Source organism: Acanthopagrus latus, chromosome 14 (genome assembly GCF_904848185.1).
Source record: "Acanthopagrus latus isolate v.2019 chromosome 14, fAcaLat1.1, whole genome shotgun sequence".
In the NCBI taxonomy this organism is placed as follows: Eukaryota; Metazoa; Chordata; class Actinopteri; order Spariformes; family Sparidae; genus Acanthopagrus; species Acanthopagrus latus.
In genome coordinates, this window is record NC_051052.1 from 16,890,383 (window position 1) to 16,904,841 (window position 14,459).

At 43.5% G+C, this 14,459-nt stretch overlaps 1 protein-coding gene across 1 annotated transcript in view; it reads right to left on the minus strand.

Moving 5' to 3' along the window:
• The window catches only part of ptn (pleiotrophin), a 47,087-nt gene that overhangs the window by 3,417 nt on the left and 29,211 nt on the right, over positions 1 to 14,459 (minus strand). Inside the window, exons 2-4 of the mRNA XM_037122503.1 lie at positions 10,859 to 10,953; positions 9,963 to 10,136; positions 5,946 to 6,107 (exon numbers count right to left, since the gene is read on the minus strand). Coding sequence (XP_036978398.1) covers positions 5,946 to 6,107; positions 9,963 to 10,136; positions 10,859 to 10,952 — 430 coding nt within the window. The 5' untranslated portion in view covers position 10,953. The remainder of the gene's footprint in view (positions 1 to 5,945; positions 6,108 to 9,962; positions 10,137 to 10,858; positions 10,954 to 14,459) is intronic.

The following is a 14,459-nucleotide window of genomic DNA, read 5'->3' on the forward strand; positions in this document are numbered from 1 at the left end:
TTGACATGTCCAGGTTTAAAGTGAGTAAATCCAGATTTGAATATAAGCAGAGCTCTGTTGCCCAATTTAAAAACTAATCTCCATTTAGCAAATCCTAATTTAAACAAAAATTAATCCGAGTTTAATCAACGTGGAGCTGCTTGCTTACCCACAGTCTGAAAGTAAACACACAAAGAATAAGTGTGCCTCCTGTCAGGAGCTGGTAAGTAAAGATGAAGGCAGAAACCACACAGCTGCTAGTCCTGAAACAAAAGATTTTCATTTTTGTTCAATCAATTCCCCAAAGGCAGCAGTTTTATGTTACACCTCCTCCGATTTGTACGTTTTAATGCTGCATCCTAGTTATAACTGGAGTTTAAAGTTTTGGTGGAACAGAACTGAATTTAAATAAGACTTGAAATAAACATGACACTGAGGTTTGAATATAAATGTGTATAAATATGAATATTAATTGCTGCACACCACATAAATAATAATATATGATAATACAGCAATGTCAAGGGACCATTAAGTACTTTTACTTTTCACACTTCAAATTTTATGAATATAATTTTTAATGCAGGATTTTTATTTGAAATGGAGCAACATTCATTCTGTTAGTTGAATAAAAGTTCGACAGTAAATACTCTTTCTATCATATATGCCTTTTTATATATAGTGTCATTAGAGTGAAGCCACCGGCTGTGAATGTCGACTGTCATCTGTCTAATTATGGAATTAATGCCTCCCAAATCTTTTTTGAATATGTGATTTAAAATACTTGCATCAAACTGCATTGAAAGCAGTGAAGCTGTCACCAGGAGACAGACACTTACACTTTCAACACGAGAGAGGTGTTTCAATCTTAATTATAGGATTCATATACTCATTTATTGTACCTTTTAAATGAGTTCCTTCCACTTTGCCATTAAATCCAAAGAATGTCTTTGGATAATTTCATGGAGGTCATCAGACGGTGATTGATGGTGTGTCGGTTATATTTAAGGTCGGAAAATTGGCCTTAAAAAAGCGTTAACCTGGTGTTAGAACACGTAGTTTGGCTGGCCAGCCTAAAAAATTTCAGCCTCCCTGTCTTAACAGTTTCTGCAATTACTGTCAGCCTTTTGTGTGACAGGAATATGGAGTTAGTGTAATAATATTGTGCTCAGAGTGTCTCTGAATGGATGTCTTTGATTAACATTCCTCTAAGCCCAGAACACCACCTGTCCGTCCAGAAAGAATAGCACAAACAAAAATGGCTCGGACCAAATTCAGACATGCCAGAAATATCTCAGCAGAGCCTTTTGTTTAGCCTGAAATCAACTCTGGCGTCCAAACACTCCCTCGCGCAGCCCCTCACTGCTGTTCTGCTCAAAAGAGAAGACGGGGACCTTGAGGTTTCTACAGGCATTCATAATGTTTCATTTCTGTCACTCTTTGTTCTCTCGCTCGCTCCGCGGGGTCTGTGTTTCACCTGGGCTAGACAGCAAAGACACGCAACTCTGAATCTCAGATCGCTCCCAAGGCGCCTCTTAGCATTGTCTCCTCCAGAATCTGCAAATGACAGATGCTGCCTCCGTCACAGGAACCTGCTGCAGTCAGGGGAAACCTATCTCCCATACCCAAGGTGGCTGTTCAGAATTGCAGATTCGGCCGGGCAGATCTCTGCTCCCAGCCGGGGGGGTTAGATAGCCTCCACTCTCTCCATCTCAGTCACTCAGAAGCCAAACATTTATGTTTTTTTTTTTTTCCCATAAGCCCTCTGATCCCACTGCTGTGGACTGTATCTCTGCCATCCCCTGACACAGTTTCCCTTCCCGTGCACACCTCATTGTGCACGGCACCCCCTCTTTCTTTTTCCCAGTAACCTCTCTGCGTCCCAGGGCTTATCATCCGACTGGCAGACGCGGGGAATCGCGCCGCACATCGTGCAATCACATGGCGAGGTCTCTCTTCCCCGACTGTCTCCCTTCATCTCGGCCACTGTCATCCTCGCTCCGCTCTTCTGTAGCCGACGGCTCTCACGCCTCTTAGGCTGTCACTCCGCATCCACACATCTGGCCTTCATTAGAATAGATGTGCGCAGGTATGAAGGTACCAGACCAAACATGTTTTGCATTCACACACGTCCACAGGAAGGCGCCTGAATATATGCATTTTAATTTGCATTTTACGACATCAAAAATTCATCTTCACATCGATACCTTTGCATAATGGAGCATGATGGAATTAAATTTGAAAAACAGAATATTCAAAATGTCATGTGAATGCATTCATGCATCTTCTGCAGGTATTTACAATTTGATTTCACACTTATATTCAGGTTTTTTCCTGAATTTCTTTGCTGCACAACAGCACTTGTAAGGATCTGGTGATTAAGTTCATCAACGCGTTGTCAAGTTCTTTATATTTGCAAAATGACTTTTGATGACAGGATAGCAAAAGCAAAATAGCTTTACGGAGTTTGCATGTTCGCATTTGCACAATCCAAGAGAATGAATGTGAGTGTGATGGACACTACAGTGGACCATATATTGCATAATGAGATGGGATGATGTCAGTCATGTCAGTGGCACTCAGTAGAGCGCATACCTCCGCCAAAGCCCAACTGTCCCCTATTGTACACACTCACAGATACCAGCCACCTAAATTTGCATTGTTGTTTTCATCAACATCTGTGCATTATTCCCTAAGAAACTGAAGAAAATGTCAAAAACACCCAATGTCGCAAAGTCAAAGAACTCCTGGACCACCAGGAGAAGTTCATGAGGTCCATTCTGGGCCGGGACCCATCCTCCATCCAAGTTTTGTAGAAATCTTTTCAATAGTTTTTGTGTAATCCAGCTCACAATCCAACAAAACAACCAACAAACTGACACTGGTGAAGACACAACCTCCTCAGCAAGTGACGTTAAGTGAGAACTGACAGTAAGTGATGGACCCTGACGGGGAAATGTCATTGCCAATAATCACAAAGTTGCTGATTATGTTAAATGTAGAAGTTGCGTGACTTTAAAGCTGCAAGAAAACCAGGAATTCAGCCTCGCGGTGACAAGTGGAGCGATTATACCAGCTGCCTCTGGCTGCTGCAGCAGAAACTGTGTGACATTGTAGCACAAACTCAACACTTCAGCTTATATTACCTGTGTGAGGCTTGAATCAAGTTCAGTTCAGGTTCCAGGAATACTTCCTGATACTCATTTGTAAGGGACGAGAGTGATAATTCTACAGGTCTTTATCATTTGATCATGACCATGTCATTATTGGGCTCTTGCATCGGCCAATCACTTCAGAATTAAGTCAAGTAGACTTTTAAATTAAAGCTGAAGGAAAAGTTTAACACCTTAAAATTATAAGTCTTCTTTGTCAGTTTGAGGTAATAGTTTCTTGATTTTATAAAGTAAAGTCACTTTTTTATAGTGGAAGACAGACTCATATTACAGCAGAAACGCATCATCACACAAAGTAAAGGAAAAAAAAAATCACCCACACTTCTCTACCTTCCCTCTATAAATCCATACATCCGTGTGTTTAACCATGACATCCTGTACCATATATATGCAGGGGAAACACGGAAGAACAGTGACAGCAAGTCCAGTAAAGTTGTTAATGATTCACCACCGAGACAGAAGTTTAACAGACTCCTGCTACTGAAAAGCCGCCAGACGTGTTACAGTCGCAGTAAACCGTCTCAGAAGCGCTCGCACTCACACTGTCTTGTGATAATCCGACGCCTCACCTGACCGGCCCGTTCGATCTGGAGCGACGTTAAGGTTAAGCAAACTCCGCGTGCAAACCTTGTGTGCACACATGTCATCTGCTGAGCGTGATAACGGGCGCAGTTTACGACCGCTGGCAGCGATTCTGCCCTCATTATAATCCTGTTTGGACAATGGGACATCCACAGCGGGTCAGTTACATCCCTGTTTACATAATTAACAAAAGGGCACGGACTCACTTGGAACCGATCGGCCGCTTTCTTATCGCCGGTTTTACACCCGTCTCTCCATGCAGACGATACTCTACACGCGTCCACATTAACGTTCTCAGGCTGCTTCGAATTTTGTGCCGACTTGAGTTTTTTCCCCCAACGACCGGCCGTTTCCACAGAATGTAGGAAGTGTAGGAGCAGGAAGAGCGCCCTGACTTTGACGCGAGTGAAGAAAAAAAAAAAAGCTAAAAGCATGTAATTACAGCTGAATAGCGAGTTAACCTATTCACCCCTGCTTCAACGCTGTCACTCATGGCTTCAACTTAGCACTTAAGTAGGTGGATTTCCATCACGCTGATGGTGGATTGACTGCAAATGTGAATTAGAGCCGGATTTTCCTGAGAGAGAGAGAGAGAGAAAAAAAAATATCATTTGCCAGGATTTGTTGGATTTAGCGACGACGCAGTTCCAGGAGACGAGATAGATCAAACTCACACGGCAAATTATCACAAAGAGGATCGAGAAAGTTCAAAATACACCTTGATGTATGCCGACGCTCGATTATCCTCGTTTGAGTGAAATGCAGGAACTTTCATTTCATATTTCACATGAGCAGCTGAAACACAACGATCTTCCAGAGAACGACACAGAAATACACGAGCTTGTCAGGAGGAAAAATCAGCAGCTGGTCTGAAGAAACAGAGACGCCGAAATGGTAAACATCCCTTCAGCTATAATTAATTAAACAAACCATCTGATCTAACATTCCCCCGTAACTGTTTACGGTGATTCGACGGTGCGAGAAAAGAACTGGAACGATACTTCTCCTAAATCAGGACTTTGTTTCTGCACAGGCCTCGATTTTTTTGATCCAGACCGGCCGCATGATGTGAGATTTCTCTGGGAAAGTAAATAACATTTTTCATCTTTTAAACAAGCTTCCGTATTACACCTTGGGCGGTGTGTTTCACCAGTCCTGTCGGGATTAAAGTCGCTGAACAAGTAGAAGACTTTATCTTGGTGGAACTGAATCAAGGTTTTATGAAAAAAAAAAAAAAAAAAGTTGTACAACAGCTTTAGATGTGCCAACAGGTTCAGAAGAAAAGATCCTCTTCCTCTCGCTCAGAAAAAGGGTGAGAGCTTTAAAATATGTTGGCTAACTTCAAATTATTAGAGGAATTTCAAGGATTTAGCACTTACAGTGTCCATACAAAGTATACAAGCCCTTATTTTACATCATAAATAATTAATTAATTGACAATTATTAGTAGAAAACTGTTTTCACCTTGAAAATAAAGGGCATTTTCATTATAAATTCTTGTCAAAGAAGCCAAATTACATTGACCATAATTCCATTTATAAAAGCAATAAAAGAAGAAAACATCCAATTTTGCAGTGTTGAAAGCGACACATTCACTGGCTCACTGGTAGATTGATTGAGGGCTGACATCAGTTTAGTCTTCAGTTAATAGACTGGTCCGGTCAGGTGCGAGCTTACGTGGGATTAGGAGGTGTGTAAAAGCGATTAGCCACTACCAAAACAGAAGCAATGTGCTTCCTGGTAACTCCAAAGACTGGAGAAGCGCTATAAAAATGCAGGTCGGTTTTAGCTGTCTTGCTAACGTTATTAGCGAGCACATGAAGCAGCAACAGAGCAACATTTTTTGTTCATTGAGAGGTCTGAAAACACGCTAAGTGCTAGCATAATGTTTGCAGGGTTTGGAGGTGTGTAAAGACAGTTAGCCACGACCAAACACTCCACAACTGTCTCAATTAGTAACTTATTAGTTAATTATTAACTAATCATATCTGGTGTGTATATATAAAGTAAGGAGTAAGGTGAATAAAGCCCTGGATGTTTGAAGTGCCAGCCACTGTTTAAAGTTCAGATTCTTTTTTTTAAGCCTCTGAGACGGGGCGGTGAAATCCATCTTCACCTGGTGATTCATCAACAGGACTTCAGCGCTGCAGAGGCTCGCCAGTGTCCAGCGAGAGTTACACTCTATCCAGCGAGGATGAACTCCTCTCGGCTTACCTTGCAGCTTGGGCTTGGAGACTTTCCCGCAGGGCTTGGTGGCTGTGACGGTGGCGGCGCAGGTCGCATCCATGAGCGCTCGCTTCAGCACGCCCGTCCTGTTCTTCTTGCCCGTCGCCAGATCGCACTCCCCCCAAGCCTGGAAGTCGTACTTGCATTCTCCTACAGCGGCACACAAAGAAAAAAAAAAAACAAACAAAAAAATCAGATACTTAATTAGGTGCTTTTTGTTCGGCGAAGTGGCTCCGAGGAGGCTTCGTGTGGAAGTGATCAAGCAGACACCCTGGTTTAAAAAAAAATAAATAAATGGCACAATGCAGCTTCGATATTTGTTATAAAAGGCAGTCACTTGCAATCAGTCATCGAAACAAGCCCCTCGAGGTGGAGGAGAATGGCTGCTTGATGAGCGGTTTTAATTTACTTGGCTACTGTCTCCGTTCCTATCAATAGAAGCTGTCTAAGATTACAGAGTGGGCTCTGCTAAAACCCCGTCGCCAGGCGCTCTTATTAACGACAGAATAAAAGGTGCTTTGACCTCCTTCGCTGAGAGGAGCGGATGGCACTCCACAGTCCCGAACTTATATTTTCCCTATATGATGAAGCCCACTGACAGATGGATGTAATCAAAAAAAAACAGCCGGGCTCCTGTTCGTCCTGGAGATAATGGACAGATACAATCTCGGCGGTGGAAGACGCGAAAGCACTCTCGGCAGCACCTCAAATAAATTTCACATACGTGCTTTCATTTGATATCAAATTTAACCCACCTTAAACTCCCCCCCCTCCCCCCAGCGGATGCAAGATTGCTCCAGGAAAAATAGCGTCAGCGCTCGGTGTTGATTATAGAAATGCGTTTGAAGAAGCGCCGTGTATGTGTGTGTTTGTGTGTGTGTGTGTGTGTTTGTGTACTGTATGTCCAATGTCGCTCGTATCTCCCTCCGTTATTTTGTTGCCACTCTAGCCGGGCTCCCTGGAGGCCGTGACACTCATTCCTCGGCTTCCTCTCACATGAAAGCGTCGGACCCTCTTGTCACTGCCTCCGAGAGTCCCAGGGTGCTCATCAGGAGGAGGGGAGAGGCGAGAGGCAGGGGTGAGGAGGGGAGGGATGGAGAGCGGGAGAGAGGGAGTGACAGGGCCATTGTTGCAGGAATCCTACAGGGACTTTCGGAGCATCCAACTTTAAAACCCTGCGCCTCCGTAATTCATCTCCGGGAGAGAGAGAGAGAGAGAGAGAGAGGGCTTCCTCACCGGCTCGTGGGAGTTTGGCAGGCAGCCCGCGTCCTCCTTTAAGGTGTCACATGCAAGGTGGCAAAAAAAAAAAATCATGGTTGTGCACGCCCACTCATCAGCCCTGTATGTGTGAGCAGAATTCAGATTGATTGGAAGAAATTGGATCATGCCTGGAAAGATCTTAAAATCAGGAATTAAATGTTTGTTCCGGACTGAGAAAGCGAGTGAAGCTGAAAATTGTGAATTCTAGTGAGATGGTTTTCAGTATTTTTAGGATGGAAAGGACGTCCACAAGACTGCAACAGGGGCCCGTTTGTGAAAAGATGATACAGCTTCATCACTATAATTACCTCCCTCAAGGACGATGGGGTCGTAGGTTATGTTTCTAGTTTGTTTGTCTGTTTTTAAGCAGAATTACGGAAAAAAACGCAGAGGCGATACGCGTGTCTGTCAGATAGCGTCACAACCGTGTAGGATATAGTAAGAAAACTTTCAGGTGTGCAGTTCAGTTTGATGAAATGAAGGCAGAGTTCGAAGATGGGGGTCATCTGTGCGAGGGTGCTGGAAGGTGGGGATAGGGTGAGGGACAGAGGACACTGGTGCCTCACTTCACATCCCTGGCCAGTCACTGTAACCCAGATCAGATCCATCCCATCGTCTCTAGTTCAGCTCTTGTTGTCGTCACCTTGTCTGTCCGTCTGTCATGAATCTTTACAAGTGAGTCGCTTGGATCGAAATGGAGGCCGAGTTCGAAGATGGGCGTAGTCGGAGCAAGAGAGCTGGAACTACCCCCCCCCCAGCTCCTGAATTATCTGAATTATTCCCACGTTCACTGTTGTCTCTACACACATGTATGGTACTTTTCAATGTAGTTACATTATACACGTGTTGTCTCCTTGCCCAAGCTAATACAACACTGTTTTGCTGTATTTATGGCCCTCCTCCGAACCCACTGAAGACTTCATAAAACTGTTAAGTCAAACCGAGCGGCACCCGTCGTGACATGTGAACTGACTTTGATGTGTAAAATAGGAGATGTGGCCCTTCACTGAGGGATCCAGACTTCAAAGTGCTGAAGAAAAAGATAAAAATCTGTCAGATTTAATAGTGTCACTTCTGTTCTGGGCTTTGTGTGTATTCACTGTGAGAATACTTCTACGGTCTATTGTACAGGCGCCCATTAGCTGTAGTGCTGGTTACCCACATCGCCTGCCATGCACGGCTGTCCTCTTTTTATTTTGGGGTCACGCTTCTGGCAACCGTGGATGTTGCTCACCCTCCTTGTTTCGTTTTTTTTTTTTTTTTTTTTTTGAGCGCATCGTTTCTTCTCTCCCGGCTTTGTTGCGTCGCACTCCTGTGAGTTACAAACCTATTTGGGCCATGTTGCTGCAGACGCACTGTCAACCTAGTTTTCCCTCGTATTTTTTAAGGATCTTTTCGGAGTTTAATATCGTGATCAAGAGACGGAACAGTTTTGCCAAGTTGGGATGCCAAATCGTTTCTCCTGCAAATGACTGGCAGCAAGCCAGGGTTACACCGTTATACGAGGTCGCTGTTATAGCACATAGGGCCGCATAATGTTTTTCCTTCATGCAATATGTTATGTACCAGTACTTAACCTACAACTCAGAACGGGCTTCACGTCATTGGCAGACATTTTAAATGAGCAGCACCAGGATATGGCTGACAGGGTGAGATTGCAGGGTCTTTTCACACCAACTCTGATGCATTTCGCGTAGGCACCAAATGTTACAGTATATTTATTTATTCTTTTGCAAAAAAAAAAAAAAAACACCCAAAATGAAATCGACACTGGGCTCAGTCTGCAGCCTCTACAACGCACAAGGGTCTCTTTTCCTTTCCTTTTCTTTTCTACCTCAAATAACTTTTTTACCATTTAAAGGCCACAGGCATGTGACTTATTGCCATGTCCCCAAAACTTTGGCATGCTATAATCTATATAGCCAGTTAGCAGGACCATTATTTCCTGCAGTGTGTTCATCACTGGTGACAGGCTCATTGCAGAGCAGCAGGTTCCCGCCTGACGGGCCTTACTGGGGGAGCAGAAAAACTCCCCGAGGCTTGTCACTGTAAGACATTTCAGCTGCGAAGGGCTGCACAGTCTCAAAAAAGAAAGCAAATGACAAAGCGGAATGATTATTCCTGTGTTTTCCATGACGACGCATCACATCCGCAGCAGACGTTTCTGTTGTACCTCTAATTAGCTTTGCTTACTCATTCCTATTGTGAAAATGGGACCATTGTTCGTGTGACTGGCAGGTCGGCATACATCATGGAGGGGGGACGATTGTGGGGTGAGAGTGTTGGGATTCATGCAACTGTACAAATGGAGGGAAGTTCTCTGGATCTTTCAGTGGTCATAGATTATTTACATGCTATACATAAGTACATATTAAAAGGGACAGCTCAGCCCTAAATCTGGATTGTTTTCTGCTGTGTTTTTGGATCTGCTTTCTCTCAGATACACTGGAACTAGACGGCACTCAGCTGGTGGTGCACGTGTCTCTCTCCAGAGATCATGACCCAGTTCCTCAAGATAATCCACAAACCTTGTTATGAGCAGTCTTACGTAATATCAATTGTGTGCATCTCCTCATGGACGATGGGTTCGAACTCATGACAGAACGGGATGTAAATATTAATGGTCGGTTAGGTTGCTTGGTTAGATTTAGGTTCCAAATCTACTTGGTCAATTCGCCTTACTAACTATCACTTCCAGGTTGGTTATAAGATATACGTGGTGAATTCGTAGCTGTTCTCCGTCACCTCCGAACTTCTTCTTCCAGTTGCAGGGGATCTTGCAGCGTTGGGTCTTGATGGTCTGCTTGCAGTCGGTGCCGGTGCGTGTTCCCTCCCTGGTACCCAGTCCACAGTCCCCTTCGTTGGCTACGCACACACTCCACTGCCAGTCCCCGCAGTCCGACTTGCGCTCCTTCTTTCCTGTAGGGCCAAAAACACACCAAAGTTTCCACCACAGTCGAAGTTAGAGAACGAGATTTAAACAGGTCAGACTTTCAGACTTTTTTGGCTAAAAGTGTTGCGTTATGAGTTTCAGGAGTAAAGTTTAAGGTCCGACGAGACACAAAATGTCTTACATCAAAAGATCTGATTATGTAAAACGCGCCCAAATTGTCGTCTTTGTGAAAAACAAGAAGTGGGAATTGCAACTCGCAGTGTTTACCATGCAAAAGCATTTAGTCCCTCTTGGGCTTTTCCAAATTATTTCAGATGTAATGGGTTTAGGTGCTTGTGCTAATTTCCAATGCAAATGAACTTTTTCCCCTTGAATTTAAATGAAGCTAAATCTTGTTTTCTTTACCCAAGTGGGAGTTATCTGACTTATTTTGCCTCTTTTGCAAGATGTGGCTGTTTGTCTGTGGTTAATTCTCAAAGGAGACAAATTGCTTGATCCCCAAAGGCTATTATTTCTTTTTTTTTAATTTTTATATGTTCTTAAGAGTTGTGTCCAACTAAATAAGTTGTTAAAAGGGACATTTCTCACAGTGAAGCGGAGAGTATCAGCTATAGTTTATTTATTTCTGTCATTTTGGCATTTTAACTATATGGATTTTAGTTCATACTGAACAGCATAGTTTAACTACATAACTCTATAGGTTTTTTTCTGTAGATGATTAATCTTTCCTGAGCGTTGGAGGATTCACCTTGTTTCTCTGCTTTGCCTCCTTCAGCTGCCATCACCGTCAGCATCAGGAGAGCCATCACGACCACTCGTGTCCACTGCTTCTGTCCATTCATTCTGAAAGAGAGATGAGACGTGAGAGAAGAACCCTGCGCTCACGGGTTTGTTTGAGAACTCGTGACTTTTCTCGAATTTGACACATTGAGCTGTTTGCTGGGGTAAAAGAGAATACAGCAGTAGTTTCCATAAGTCTCCTAAGACAGTGGAATAGCCTGGGGAATTCCCATTCCTCATCCGGTGTCATTTCCACTGAGCTGGATTCCAATATCAACATTTTGATTGTCTGCGCTGCCAGTACGCTGTCAGTCACGGCTGCATTTGCTGTCAATCTCCGAGAAAGCCTGTCAGTGGTAGATACAGCTACTGTACAGGTTGGACTTGACGGTACTCAATAGTCTCTGCCCCCCTGTGGTCTGGAGCAAGACGGTCTGACAGATTCAGAATGAGTATCGTGATAATCCTAATTATTTAGGAGGATGCGAGTTAATTATTCTTTTATCGACAAAAAGTGGAGTCTTGTGCACACATACACGGACACATGGTTACACATTTTTACAACCAATCACGGCAGTAACACACCCAAGAAACGAAGCATGTGCCCAAAAAAGGAAGAAAATAAGAAGACTGTGTTCAAAAACATAATCGTTTCTAATGTTTTACGAGGAGGGAAAAGTATCCAGCATCAGCAACAAGCTTCATGCCCATCCAACAGGGCGATCTCCAAGGGTATTGGTCATATTTTCTGCATAACTGTCATGGTGAATGATATAATTAATTGCAGCCTGAATACCGCAGTAATTGTTCTCACGTTATCTTCAATTAAAATGACTCCAGTGAGTAGATTTTAATTTGGGAAAAGAGAGTATGCGTATTAGATCAATGCTCTGTGTATCAGGAGAGGAAAAGTTGGATCTTGGCACCTGTAACGTTGGAAAAACAAACGTTTGAAGAGTGATTTAGGTGGATCGGTGGGATTCTCTTCTTAAGGAAGTCATACTCAGCTCTGTATGTACACAACTGATGCTGAAGTCACAAGTAAATAACGGCTATTCCAACATCAGTGCTGCCGGAAGATAAAGAGACTTGTACTAATCTGAGGCAGTTGCTCAAGATTACACCTGCTGCAAGAAAGCAAGAAAAAGAGCTGTGAGATCTCTGTTATACCGCTGTCATGATAAAAAATACCACTGGTCTTGTGTTTCTTCGCCCTACAGAAAGTACTCTGTATTATCAGAATTGGAACTTCCTTTTCTTGTTCGATCCTCCAGCTGGTTCAGGAACAGCAGAAAGCTGCCACTGTCACTATCACCCGCCTAATGCGCTGTGATGAAATTATTGCAGCAAACGCCATCTCTCTTCCACTTTCCTGCATCCTCCCTCTTTTTTTTCCCAGCGCTCTCCGAGAGGAGAGACAGCATGAGACCGAGGCAATTACCTGGCAGAAGAAAAAAAAAAAAGCACTCCTGTAGTCAAATTCCCGATGAAAGGTTCATTCTGGCAATTTTAATTAATCACGAGCTTGCTCAGAGCAAATTGCTCAGTTGTGGGATGAACATAATATTCTCAACTTTTGTTTCACTCTTCTTCACATTAAGTTCAGTCTCAGTCGGTGGTTTCAAGCCTTTTCTGTAATGTGTGCTCGTAAAGCCTTGTCTGATGAACTCTCCAACACCACTAATTATGTTCCATGTGTTCATTTAATACATTTCAAACTGGATGTTGTATGACAATCATGTCAAAGTGGAAATGCTCTTGGGACTGAACACGGTGGTTCAAACTCATCAGCGTGCAATGAGACTGCCGACTGGTTTGATGACCAGGGAAAGAAGCAACTGTTCATCTGAAAGCAACGTTGGCTTCCTGACATGGTTATCCTAGCTGTTATAGGATCAATTATACCAGAACCAATTTCAGTTTTTTATAAGTAACACTTTATTCCCAGGTAGTTAAATTATGGCACAAAAGAAGCAACTCTGCCATCACGCAACTAGAACAGGAGGCGGCATTGATTTCCCCGGTCGCTATCCCAAGGTTACTGTGGAAGAACTGAAACAACTGTGGAAAAAAAAAAACGCCGATGGTGGAGGCAAAGAGGAGGTGAAGAAGGAGGGTGAAGAGTGAAAACGAAAGGATGTTTGTTCAATGGAGAGGGCAGGTGTTGTGTCAAAGTCTGTTTCCCCCGCTGATGTGTGTTCCCCCTTACCAGCAGGACCCAGGAATGTCCAAAACTGGCATCCTTTCTACCAGATCAGTAGGTTACAAACCTTAGACCAGGCGTCTCTTGGTCAAACTTGAACTATATTAGGTGTTTCTCACTAAGGACAGTAGCATGTCCATTAGCCGTAGCCATGTTGTCACCACCAGTGATACCACAGGGAAAGTTGAAAAGTTTAGAATTACCACTTTAAAATATCTGTTTCAATATGTGGGTGTGTTACTGTATTCAGATCATAAATTCATAATTTTTTTTCATATTAGCTGAGCTGCTCTCCAGTCTCTCCACATCCCCCCTTTGAAAACAGAAGAAATACCCCCTGGGGTACAAGTACCCCCTGGTTGGGAATCATTGATTTCAAGGACGGTGAAAGCCTCTGAAATTTAAATCAGGTATTCAGACGTTATATTTAATTATTGGATGTTATTGTGGTGCATTTCACCGTCTCCCGGCTTTCATAACGAGCCTTACGGCGGCGCCTGTAATCTGCCTGCCAGGAAAAGTCGATTGAATCCTTCACACGATTTGATTTTTATACGTTTCCGACTGTGGCGGCGCGCAGACAAACCCCGTTTTGATTAAATACTTCAGAGTCCTGTCTCCCCAGTTTTCCTTTTCTCACTGTGAATCTTTTTTTCCCCTAACTATTCATCTCCATAACCCCCCAAAAAAGAAGAAAAAAAAATCATTGAATCCAGACTGTAAGAAGTGCATACAATGAGTTCTAAGAGTTTCAGAGGGGGAAAAAAAGACCAATGAAAGCTTTCCTGATAAAGATCATTTTTCCAAGAGAAAGGCATTGTGGCCTTTTTAAATGAAAAGAACTACTTTTCCTCAGTTAGTCACACGCAGAGTGATGGGCTCTTGGTGCAGTGCGGGCATTAAAAGGAGAAAGTGGGATGACTTTGACGGAGCGAGCGCTCCAAACAGTAGGTTAAAGGAAACGAAACAAGTCTTGGAATTAAACTGAATTAACCATTTCCTGTGTAGCTGGAGAATCCTCTGAGATGACAACTTCCTCCTCCTCCTGAGGTCAATACATTAAATGGAAGTCTCTCCCATCCATGTCGCTCCTATTTCCAGAGAATGACAGCACCTGTAATGGATGGCCGGGTGGATCGGAGCATTTGACTATTATTCGGCAGGCACGTGTGCTGCCTGTGTGAGGGTTTGATAAGAAGCGCTGGGGATTTCCAACCTAAAGCATGTCTACTTGTGCTTTTCCATATATTCGCTTCCCCTCTTTTACCTCTGTGCTCACACTGCCTGACACACTTGCAGCGAGACACTTGGTGGCAGGGAGGAGAGGATAAAAGAACTCAACGCCTGGCAATTTCCTCGGCCCCTG